This window comes from Pituophis catenifer, unplaced genomic scaffold, assembly GCF_029215685.1.
Source record: "Pituophis catenifer annectens isolate HBS135680 unplaced genomic scaffold, rPitCat1.0.hap2 SCAF_8, whole genome shotgun sequence".
Taxonomy (NCBI): Eukaryota; Metazoa; Chordata; class Lepidosauria; order Squamata; family Colubridae; genus Pituophis; species Pituophis catenifer.
In genome coordinates this window covers 63,698,482-63,711,003 of record NW_027256888.1, presented here as the reverse complement: position 1 = coordinate 63,711,003, position 12,522 = coordinate 63,698,482, and the positions used below count along the sequence as shown (strand labels likewise).

General features: G+C 35.8%; 1 protein-coding gene across 1 annotated transcript in view; it reads left to right on the top strand.

The window, feature by feature from the left end:
* Positions 1-3,299: 3,299 nt before the first annotated feature.
* Positions 3,300-12,522, top strand: part of MTTP (microsomal triglyceride transfer protein) — a 36,540-nt gene continuing 27,317 nt past the window's right edge. Inside the window, exons 1-3 of the mRNA XM_070948567.1 lie at positions 3,300-3,381; positions 10,237-10,424; positions 11,133-11,276. Coding sequence (XP_070804668.1) covers positions 3,300-3,381; positions 10,237-10,424; positions 11,133-11,276 — 414 coding nt within the window. The remainder of the gene's footprint in view (positions 3,382-10,236; positions 10,425-11,132; positions 11,277-12,522) is intronic.

Below are 12,522 nucleotides of genomic sequence, written 5' to 3'. Positions count from 1 at the left end.
GACCGCAGTGGCACCTTTCGACGCGGACTAATGACGCAATGTCTCACTCTCGTGACTTAATAGGCGGGGTTGTGGTGGAAAAACTCCTCCCTGACTCGCTTTTGCGTTTTTTAATACTGTGATTTGTCTTTTGGGAGGGTGTTAAATCATTTTTATTTTTATTTTAAAAAAAGACCATAGTGCCTTTTAAATTATTGACCTACAAACGTTTGTCCGCGGGAGCTGAAGAAGTATTTCACATCTGGTTCAATAATCCAGATGTGATTTAGTGCACGTGCTTTTGACGTACATAGTTGATAAGACACTAAATGGACAATAGATAGTTCAACTTCAGCGGATTTCAAAAATGCCCTCTGGCTTTTGAATCTGCAGCATTAATGTCTGACTAGAAAGCCACAAGATATCTGTCCCATTCAAATATTCTCAACGAAGAGGATTTAGCTTATTTCACAGGCTACAGAAGCAGATTGAAGATGAAAATTAATAATATAAAATACACCTTCATAGAAAATATTGCTACATAGCGAGCTGATATTTGGATAGGTTTCTTATAGAACTCAGCATGACACATCACATTTTTAATCATCGGATCTTTGGGGACTAATGGATATATTGTAAAAAAATACATTGCAATTGCCGGATTACTATAAATGGTCATGACAGTTTACTGATAGTTGCAATCAAAAAGATTACATCTTAAATTGAATTAATCAATGGCCTGTGGCCATGCAGAGGCCTCTGTCACAAAACATGTGAGCTCTGACTTTTAGTGGGTGACTGATGAGAATGCTAATGCTATTTATAGCAGGAAATTAAACAACGTGGTTTCTGCCAATGGACAGCAATGATTGGCACAGGGTCATTGGGACAGAAGCAAAAGGGCAAAGAAGAGAAATGTGTGAGTGTATGTTTGAAAAGGTCCATGCCTGTTGGCATGTCCATAGTGATATGTTCCTGGCAAGAAATATTACCCACACTTTTATTACTGTAATGCATAGTAATTTTCGGCACTAGCTTTTTTCTTGTTTGGCTGGAAAGTAATTGCCAAACTGTTTTGTATTGATGGTACTTTTTACAGGACAAGTTTATAAATGACATTTCCCCCACTAAGCATTCAAATGGGGCTTGTGAAAAGAGCAGAATAAGACTTGGGTTTTTTTAAAAAAAAAACAGTTTGGTCAAAGAAATCGTAATTATCTTCATTACATGATAATGGAAGAAGTTTTATGGCCTGGACTCTGGAAATTTATGACGGCGATGGGACTTTAACCCTGGAACGGTGGACAGCAAGACTAAAATAAAATGTATTGAAAGGAAATGCTTGTTTAGGTCAAAGAGAACAGTACCATTTGTATGAATAGCAATCCTGGAAATAGGAATCTGTTTGTTCTCAAAAGGCACTTTGATGTTCCCTGGAATAATGCATTCTAATTTACCTTTGAATTAATAGAAGCTACAATATCTTCCAACTCAGAACTAAATTAGAAATGTCCTGGAAAATCTAAAAATGGCATTTATTATGCCTCCGGATATGAGTTGTTATAAACAATCGGATGGGAAAACGGTTCTCCCAACCCCTCCCCCCCAATATCATATTTTGAATTTTCTTCTAGCTATTGATCAATGTGAAAAACCTGATTGTGGACTAGAAAGGGGTTTGGCTTGAGTAATGCTGGACCAAACCAGAGGCTTTTCTACTTCAGTAGGCAGCTTTACTTGGAAGAAATTACATTCCGTTATGTATGTAGATTTTGGGCGGGCAGTTTGAATTAACTGACCGTCAGCTGATTGGCTGACCACCACAGCTGCAAGGTATATAAAGGGAGCTGTTCTCCCTGGTCAGTCGCTGGGTTCTCGCCCTACAATAAAGAGCTGTTGTCACTCACTGCCTGGCTTGCTGCGTCCTCATTCACCCAACTTAACACATTTTGTGACAATACACCCAACACAATAATACATGAACATATGCCTATCCCAGGTCCTTGGGAAGGACTCGATAGATGGATAAAAATGTCAGATCCAGTCTGAATATCCGGCTGACTGTGCGATGATGAACCATAATACAGATAGTCCTCGACTTGCAACTATTTGTTTAGTGATCGTAGTAACAACAAAGTTACAAATGTGACTTATGAATGTTTTTCATACTTACGATCATTGTAGCATCCCTATGATTGTGTGATTAAAATTAGGATGATTGACAACTTATATTTATGATGGTTGCAGTGTCCTGGGGTCACATGATCACCTTTTGCGACCTTCTGACAAGCAAAGTCATGGGGGACACCAGTTTCGCTTTACATCTGCAATACTAACTTAACAACTGCAGTGATTCACTTAACAACTGTGGCAAGAACTGTTTAAAATGGGGCAAAACCCACTTAACAACTGTCTTGCTTAGCAATAAAAAAATATGGTTCAATTGTGATCTTAAATCAAGGACTACCTGTAATTCTAAATTCTTGGGAAGAACTCAGTGCCAACACCAACTAAAAAAATGGCAGCTGCAACTTCACATTGTTGTGAACAAATAATAATAAGGCAGTTTTACTTGGAACAGCTTACATCCTGCTGCAATACCTTTAATGCCACCAATCAATAATGTGTGCCAATCCCAGGTCCTTGGGAAAGACTTAACAGATGGATAAAAATGCCAAATCTGGCCTAAACATCTGGCTGACCATAATGATAAAATGTTTATGCTTCCTGACTCATAGCAACTCTGTGCAGTTGTTAGAATTAAATAGAGTGCACTCTGACTATAATTTGTTCCATGAATGCTGCAAGCATGTGAAAACAGTTTTTCAATGTCTGTTTTCTGTTAAAAATTAGGAGTAAGACAGTGGCATGATAAAAGCATTTAGGGCAAAAACATAGGAAGGACAAAGTATGTTTTAAAGTTCTTAAATAGATAATACCACACAGTGCAAATATTTAAAAGACTAATTTTTCATGAGATTTATCCATTATATGTCTTCTGCAGTAATTCCCATTGCATTTACAAAGTTTAAAGGAAATTGGGCAAACATACATATAATACACTGGCTAACATTTTATACATCTTTTAGCATGTAGTAATGAAAGCTTAAGAAAAGAATAAAATACTTAAACACAAATTACCTCAGTTTTCAATAATTAACTAGAAAGCCCTTTAATGAACTTAGAACCCAAGTGTGGAATTTGGAATCTGACTCTTACTACATCTAGATAAACACCATTGTGGCAGATAGAAGACTTCTTTGTAGATTTCATTTCAATCAGAGCAGTTCACTTTACAATTTCCATACATTATTCCCAATATGATAATTTGTGAGCCAGCCATGGTTCTTCTTACTGTGCTTTTCCCATGCATCATTTCCACATATTCAGCATCAGTCAAAGGTAAGTTGCTTTAATCTTTTGACTTGCATTAATAGATGTGTATCTGCCTTTTAACGAGAGAGGTGAAGGTATATTGTAGATTTTACTTATGTGGATCTCTTAAATCTAGATCACTTTGAATTAATTGGGAGGTAGGGGTTGAGGTGGGGGAGATTGTGTTAAATGGATTGCTTTGTGAGCCATCAATAGTTTGGAGCAAGTTTGGTCTTTCTTCTTATGGAATCTGGATTTCTGCTTTAACACTGAAACTATTCACAGAAATCTACTTTAAAAAGGTTTAAGAAAATAGTTGTTCTAATATAGACCAGATCTTTTAAACCAATGGGAATGATTTCTGAACAGTTTTCGCTGCCATTTATTAAGGTCTCGTGTAGTCATGACCAATAGTTGACACATATTTGTTTTTCAGGGCATCAAATATTTGTTGGTTTTGCAAAAATTGGTTGAGGGTGCCGTTATCTGAATAAAGAAGAGAACTTTCTTCCCGCTAGGATAGGTTTTGTGTGAATTAACTATATGTACATTTGCATGTGTACATTTAAACAATGTACCAGTAAATATAATATATTTCATCAAAGACTTCACCTGCTATCCAGCAATTTTTTTCAATCGTCTTCTTATATTTTTTCATATTGGACTGAAATGATTCAGATTTAGAATATAATACCAGGGCAGCTTTTCAATAGCGATCTGTTTGATCTAAGGTATGACAAGTATTTATAGCAACATAGTTGTTTAGCAAAGTGCAGTGCACTATCTTCTTTAACTCTCCATGCTCTTAAATATCTTGGAATGTCCTGTTAAAACAATGACAGATAACCTGCTTGTAAAATCTTAATGGTAAACCATAAACTATTTAAATACTGGGTCTATCAATGAGAAAGAAAGGTAGCTAGCTGTATTTGGAAGGAAGGGGTAGTCAAGCCCATCAGTCTACATGAGTATAAGAGAAACAGCTGCATAATGCAAGAGATCAAGATAGAATTTCTAGGTTTCAAGATGTATGTCTTTATAAACAGAACTATGTTCCTTTGACTTTGGAACTAGGATATTTAGCAGACATTAACTACAACATTTCCAAGAGATTTAAAAATATATGCTAGTATGGAAAGCCAATTTATAGAACTGCCTGCCTCTGTTCAGTGATCAGATCGAAAATGACCTTGGCTGATAATTTAAATAGCAGAATAGAAGAAATGATTGAATGTTTCATTCCAATTACTTTATTACAATCTGTGACAAGATGTGATGGTTATATTCCATTGAGATGCAAATACAGAAGAAACCACAAGCAAGGAATTATCTAGCTTACCCTGTGCAGGGATTGTAGTAAGGGACTATATACTTACAGTTTCATTTGGCAGAGTTTTTCCATGGTTTTTTCCAAAGTTGCTTAACAAAAATATAGTGGAATATCTTGCAGCACACTGAGCCACATTTGCAAAAGGTTTTAAGCACAAGGCTTCTCATAATGACTGGGTATTATAATGAAAGTAGATTAGTCAATTTTAAAAATCTATATGTTTTTTAATATCTATATTTTTTATTTTTATATTTTATTTAATCACATTGTCATGTAACTGATCAAATTTTAGGAGTAAGGGTGGATGTGAACAAGAAGATGTGTCATTAAGCACAATGGCTCCTTACTTACTACACCCAGCAAGGAATGATAGGTGGAGTCTTGCAGATGGTCTGGTCCTCATTGATAAAGATTTATCAGTTCATTAAAAGAGGTGATAAGGAAGGCATATTGAACTATGTTCTGAGCAAGGCGGTCAGGTAACTTGGCTGCTAACCAAGTGCGGGTACTCTCAGGTGAAATGCATTTTCTAGATCATTTTTGAATGGAGTTTGGCACCTGCTTGCAGGGAAACCTGCAAGGAGAGAGATATGAGAGAGTACCTTGACACCCTCATTGTCTTTTAAGCAACTTTTAGATCCAATTGCTTGCATAGCAGGGGTGAAATCCAGCAGGTTCTGACAGATTCTGGAGAACCGGTAGTGGAAATTTTGAGTAGTTCGGAGAACCAGCAAATACCACCTCTGGCTGGCCCCAGAGTGGGGTGGGAATGGGGATTTTGCAATATCCTTCCCCCAGGAGTGGGGAGGGAATGGAGTTTTTGCAATATCCTTTCCCTGCCACACCCACCAAGCCATGCCCACCAAGCTACACCATACCACACTACGCCCACCAAGCCATGCCCACAGAATCAGTAGTAAAAAAAAAATTGGATTTCATCACTGTTGCATAGTATGATTTCAGGGAACAAATGGAAACATGGGCAATATATTTGGGAAGTTCAGTGCCCCACCTTTAAATTACAATATGCTTAGCTTACTTGCTTTAAGATGTGATCAACAAACCCTGCCTGTGTGTGGTATCCATCCTTTTCACTCAGCTGAGTGACAACTGAGCTTTCTTCCTAAGTCTTAAAGTTCAGTCCTTTCAAAACCTTTCATAGTGTGAGGATTTACTGAAGAATTGCTTCTAGATACATGTGCCTACTCAAATGCTGGCATAATCTTCCATTGACCTTTTCTGAGTGTCCCTGCTGAGTGACAGCAAGGTGAGGGGCTCCTCGCTGTGGACGTCCTCTCCAAAAACATCCTAATCGTTTTTAAAAAAAATTTTCCTAAAGCCAATTTATCTTGGACCTTGCTTCAACGGCATGCCTAGTTGTCTCTGTTTTTAAATGTGGTTGCTTCTCTCTTTATTTGTCTTCTGTAATTTTTATTTTGACATATGGTTATATATATATTGTTAGGTGTAGTTGCATTTTAATGTCCTTTCATTGAAATCCGTGGGTTTTTTTTTTTTTTTTATTCTAGCCTACATATTTCTGGGCGAACGTATTTTAGCGGGTAGTTAGAAATCTGAATAATTTAAAAAATTAGGAAGGAAATGCAATTTATATAACTAAAGTAATGAATGGATAGTGGCTACTTGGGGGGTGGCAAATAAAAAAAAAATGTGTCCATGGCTGAAGCTCTGAGCTATTTTTTGCACATTAAAAAGGTTAGGGATTTATTCGTGCCCTCATAATGGCCATGTCCCCCTGGAAATGAATTCTGTTTAGCCTGTTCACACACACACACACACACACACACACACACACACACACACACACACATATACCATAAACTAAATTCCTATTGAAGGCAGTTTTGAAAATGTGTTGCATTTCATTCATGCTAGTAAAAAAAAAAAAAGAATTATGAATAATACACTGAAAACACTCCCACATTTTTTTTTTTTTTGAGTTTCTGTTGGAGCCATTCGTTGCTTATAGTGAGAGGAAAAACATAAGCTATCACATTCTAAGCAACGTATTCCTTAATTTCCTGACCCAGATGAGAAGTGTAGGGTGGCCTTTTGCTTTTCCAAGAAGTACTTCTCTTGTCAGTGTGTTTTTCTTCAGTTGGAGGCAGCCCAATTTAAACAAATACAGGACAAGCAGTGATGCTAGAATAGAAGCCAGTGTCTGGAGAACAGATCGTCTAGTCACAGAGAGAAGCCCATAGTGACGAAAAGCTACTATTGTGCTGTATATCTAGGATGGACAACTTTGGGAAAAATAATGTGTTCACTGAGTAGAATTAGTTGAGATACGAGGTTTTTAATTGGGGGTGGGCGCTTTTCTGCTTTTAAGCAAAATAAAGTGTTTTCTGTTCCATTGAAATAACAGCATAACAGAGTTGGAAGGGACCTTGTAGGTCATCTAGTCCAACCCCCCACCCAAGCAAGAGACCGTACACCATTTCTTATTTTTAATATTTTATTACATCTACTTTCCTTAGTTTTTGACCAAAAGTGGATAGAAAAATATGTGAGATATACGCACACATGTATTTCTGACATACTTTTCTGTACATGTCTATAATGTCCTGTATGTGTGCATGTGTGTGTATATGTATATGTATATGTATATGTATATGTATATGTATATGTATATGCATATGCATATGCATATATACATATACATATACATATGCATACGCATACGCATACGCATACGCATACGCATATGCATATGCATATACATATACATTAATATATATCTATCGAGGCACCTGGTCTACCTCAGCATGTGGGAGGGAGCATACTGCATCCCTTTCGCCTTTGAACTCCAATCCAGAAGCCCTCAAACAGTCGCATTCATGACAAACCATTTTATACCAAATTTTATACCAAATTATATCAGCGAAATATAAATTTGGTGTATATATATATATATCACAGAAATTACTAATATCCTATCCTTGCTATTTAGGATAATTTGTACATTAGCCAAGGGGAAGTGCAGAAAAGCTAAAGGGCAAATAGCAGGTGGGAAAGTGGATTTTGAGTGGCAAACTGATGTGGGCTCTGATCCAAATCTGGATTACAGCAGCAGATTGGGGTTCTAAACAGCCGCTTTTCTTTTTAAAGAACAGTAACAGCGTTAAGCATTTTCAAAAATGTCATAAACATAATGTTTAATTCAGCAATATGCAATTATATGGAAGCATGGAAAAGTCTCCATTTTTTTTCTATTAATCTGCATTGAACGGTATTCCCTTAATTATATTTGTGTTATCTCTGCAATTATAAAATCCATTGTACAATTGCGACCTTTGGACTATAGCAGGACTTAAAGTCTGTCTTCATGGAAGATTTTTTTAAAGGCTCTGTGATCCGATAACGATAAATGTAGAACATTAAATTAGCCTGAGTATATAGATATCTACTGGTAATATTGCCTTCACTCCATTTTAGTAATTTATTATAAAAGAATATGTTTGTGCATTAGAATGATCAGATAATTGGGCAAAAGTAAACCCAAATTTATCATGACCACTTGGTGTTATAAGATGGGATGCTTTCTGTGACAACATTGGAGTTGTGTTAAATTTATTTTGATAGTATTGATATTTTGTTGCAACTGCCTAGAATCACAATTGAAACAACACAGATGCTTTTGTAATAAAATAGACTTTAATTATCATATTTTGATTGTTTATATATGTAAAATATTTCTATATTAAAAGTATATTTCTATATAAATATATAATACTTTTCAGAGGGATTCAGTCAGATTACAGCAGAAAATACATGTGTAATGCTATAGCTTAATATTTTCTCCAAACTGCTTGCTGTTTTTGGGTATAAATAGTGAACTAATGCTGTAAGACACAGCAAGTGTAAACTTAGAGCCAGCTAATGGTTAAAACTGCATGTGTTGTCTATGCCAGGAGTACTAATAAAAGGTACTGTCCCTGACAGCTGTCTCAGCTCAGGCAGCATAGCTTTCTCTATTATACAGCACCAGGAGTTAATTATAGAAAGTTGTAATGACAGCCACTAAAATAGTTATTCAAGTTGCATGTACTCGTTTCTCTCTGCAACATGTGTAGATAACAGAGGCCCTCCTGCCTTACGTGAGAATCTCAACATACTGCATTAAAACGTATATCTAGTACTATTTAGGGAAATCTACATTTACATGAATAAACTCTGCAAATGTATCAGAAGGAGAATAATATTCAATGGAAAGCAATGTACATTAAAATGTACATTAAAGTGCTACAGATGCAAATAGATACTTATTAATTAAACAATCACGTTTAATTGTGCATTAGCATTTAAAACTATTATTTGTCACAGTTTATCATCAGGTAAAATATATCAAATTATTGTAAGGTACTCTAAGCCAATAGATCAGACATAGCAAACAGGAAATTCTAAAAAAGATAAATCAAATTTAAAAATAAATTAACAGGCTAAACATATTAATTTTTTTCTAACCCAGGATGTATTAAGAATTTTTTAAAGTCTGTGTTTTATTTATTATTTCTGTGGTCTTTATGCGCTGCTTCTGCAAAAATACCCAAGATAGTTTCAAATGTAGAATACTGACATATAATTTAATACATGCATATGAAAATAAAAAAGCATGGGAAGCAGAGAAGAAAATAGATATATGCATATATTTTTAACAAATGAAATACATTTGATCTTAGCCAAAGGCTGGGAAGCAATTACAAGAAGACATCTTAATGCAAAGTTTCTAATAAATGAGTGAAAAGTTGAAGGTCAAATTAAATGATATACCCAGTTCGGGAGTGCAGTTCAGTACTTTGCTGCTACCATTCATCCCAATAGCTGCAACCTCAGCCAACAGCCTTACTACATCTAATAGTAGGGATGGTCTTGAAATGGATGGATATGATACAGGGACCCATTACTTTCCTTATAAACCCTGACCCTGCCAGTCACCTGTTGAAAATTTTGTTGAAATAATAGCATTGAAAAATTATTTACAGCACAGTAGGTTATTATAGAATGCTACTAGTAGGAAAGATTTTGTGTATGTGTGTGTATACACACACACACACACACACACACACACACACACACATATACACACACATAGTGTATATATACATACATATATACATACATACACACACACACACACAAACATATATATAGATATATAGATATACATTTATTTTTATTTATATATTTTTCTATATTTGCTAAGGGCTTTCCTATACAAGACTGTTCCTGTTTTTAATCCTAGAATGATGCTTTGGTTATGCTACTCCATTATTCTTTCATTAAAAGTTACTAGTTTTAAATAGAGTTTTAGTGCAAATATGATTCACAAAAGTTTATTAAAAAGCATCATTCTAGAAAGACTCTTAAGGTTCAATATGAGGAACCTTGGTGGTGAATCTGATCAGAGGTAAGTTTAAGAGTTGTCTTGAATCTGTCATATGCTTTAGAGATAGGAATATAATATGGTGGTCTTTGTACTTTAGCTTATCGCTGATGCAACACTTTCTGCAATTATTTTTTTCTTCATATAGGCCACAATACTGGTCCTCGAATAAACAATGACAAATTATATAAATTTGCCTATTCCACCCAAGTTCTTATCGACAGAGTGAGAGGTTTACCCCATGAGAGTGTGGGCTATCGAATTTCCTCTGGAGTGGATGTCAACTTAATATGGAGAAATCCCAACAATGACGATGACCAGTTGATCAAAATTGTGGTAGGCAATTATTGTAACATGATGTTATAAAAACATTTTCTGATAATTTGGGTAATGCAAGTTTAGTTAATGTAAATCAAGATGTAAAATGTGATTAAATTCTATTTATAGAAAATATAGAATGTATTTTGAAATTGAAGGCATTTAATATTGCACTGTTTACTTAGAAAGTATAGCCCACGATGTTCAATGTTAAATGGTGAGATGCAGGTTTCAACATAAGGAGCTATCAGGCTCAAAGTTAGCAAGTTAGTGAATTGAAGCCAAATGAGAAATATAGAGATTCTACTTAGAATTTTCCAATATTTAAGGCTCATTGGGGAAGACCTATCAATTATATAGAGTTTAATCATTTCAGGATGCTTATGTAAACTCTCATTTAATAGAACAAAGGCCAGATTTGTAAAATCACATTATAGTAAATCAAAAACAAATCACATTATGCGTTAGTGTGCTATGTGAATTTATTGTCTTTGGCCAATCTGTATAAGACTGATTGCTTTGCAATAATCACAATAGAAATCGCAGGTTACACATTGGTTTTTGAAAAGCCACTTCGAAGTATACAACCAGTATACAGATAAAATACAAAATACATTTTAAAAAACAATTGAAGAAAGGGGAAATTAATTCTGAGGAAATAAACTCCCACTGAAAATTAGTTGATTTTGTCCCATTTTATTTTATTGGGGTTTTTTGCCTTTCTAGATTACAGATGTATCACTTGAAAATGTGAATGAGCGTCCTGTAGCAAAAGACATTTTTCAGCAGAAAAACACCAATAAACTATATGAAGAAGAGCATCTTGCTGCTTTAAAAAGGCCTGTATTTCTGCACTGGATTCGTGGAAAGGTAAGAGAATAAGCAGAAAGGTTCATTTTAAAGGTTTTACTCATCTGAGATTTCTACCTATCTACCTATCTATCTATCTATCTATCTATCTATCTATCTATCTATCTATCTATCTGTGGCTAAATGATATGTAACCCAGTCACCATGTATTATATGGCCAGCACATCCTCAGAAGCTGTCTTGTCAGTTCCATGAAATCAATAGCAGGAGAAGATTTAGTAAATCTCTGATAGCTAATATGGCTGGGCAAAGATCCACATTCAAAGCATACACTGCGATTAAGAACTTGCAATGGCATTGAGTGTCAGGGGAGGGCAAAGAGCACAAAAATTTGCACAATCAAAAGTTCAGTTCTTTCTTTCTGCATGCCACGACACACGTAGAAATGGGTGGGGCTTCACTTGGGCATTAATGGCTGCCATCCTTACTTTTTGAGCCCTTCCCCACCAGTGGTTGCCCTTGGAGGCACGCATGTAGCAACTGTGAGGAACACTATACAACCAATGTGTCTTTTCCAGGATTGTGTGTCAGCTGCAGCTGCTTTAAGGTGATCCCAACAAGTATTACATGCACACCCACATGTTCTCTGAATCACTTGAAATCCAGATCTCAGCACAGTCCTGATAGAATCTACATGGCCAATGTACTAAATCCCAGCATTAAAAAAAAAACACACACACACCTACATCATCATGACTGCTTTGAGCATATTGTGCTAGTTGTGGAGTGGACAGATTGGCTTTTTGCCTTCACTCTCTTCCAAAGCAATCAAAATAAAATGTTGAGGGTGGACAGTGTTTTTGGGTGGAGAAGCTGTGTTAGATCACATGATGAAAGGGATTCATGAGTGGGTTAACTTGTGGGTAATCCATCCCCACACATCCATTCATGTCTTGGATTCTCCATTCCAGTTTAATGCCAGGGAGAGTCAGAATGCATCATAGAAAAGCAATTTGAATTGTGTGGGCTACACTAAACCTCCTGGGCCTTTTTTGCATTTAACAAAGAGCACAGGATAAAAAGGCTGGCGAGCCCACTCTATATCTGATCCCATGCTATGATCCCACTGGTGAAAGCTTTATGATCTGAAGATGGAAAAATGGCATTTCGAGGGTGAATGAGAAGGACTTCAAATAAGATTCACCTACGTGGCTTGAAAATGTTTTGCCTTTATCATGGAAATAGAATACTGCTCTCAAAGGAATGCCGAAATGTATCAATGGAGTGCCATTAAGAGATAACATAT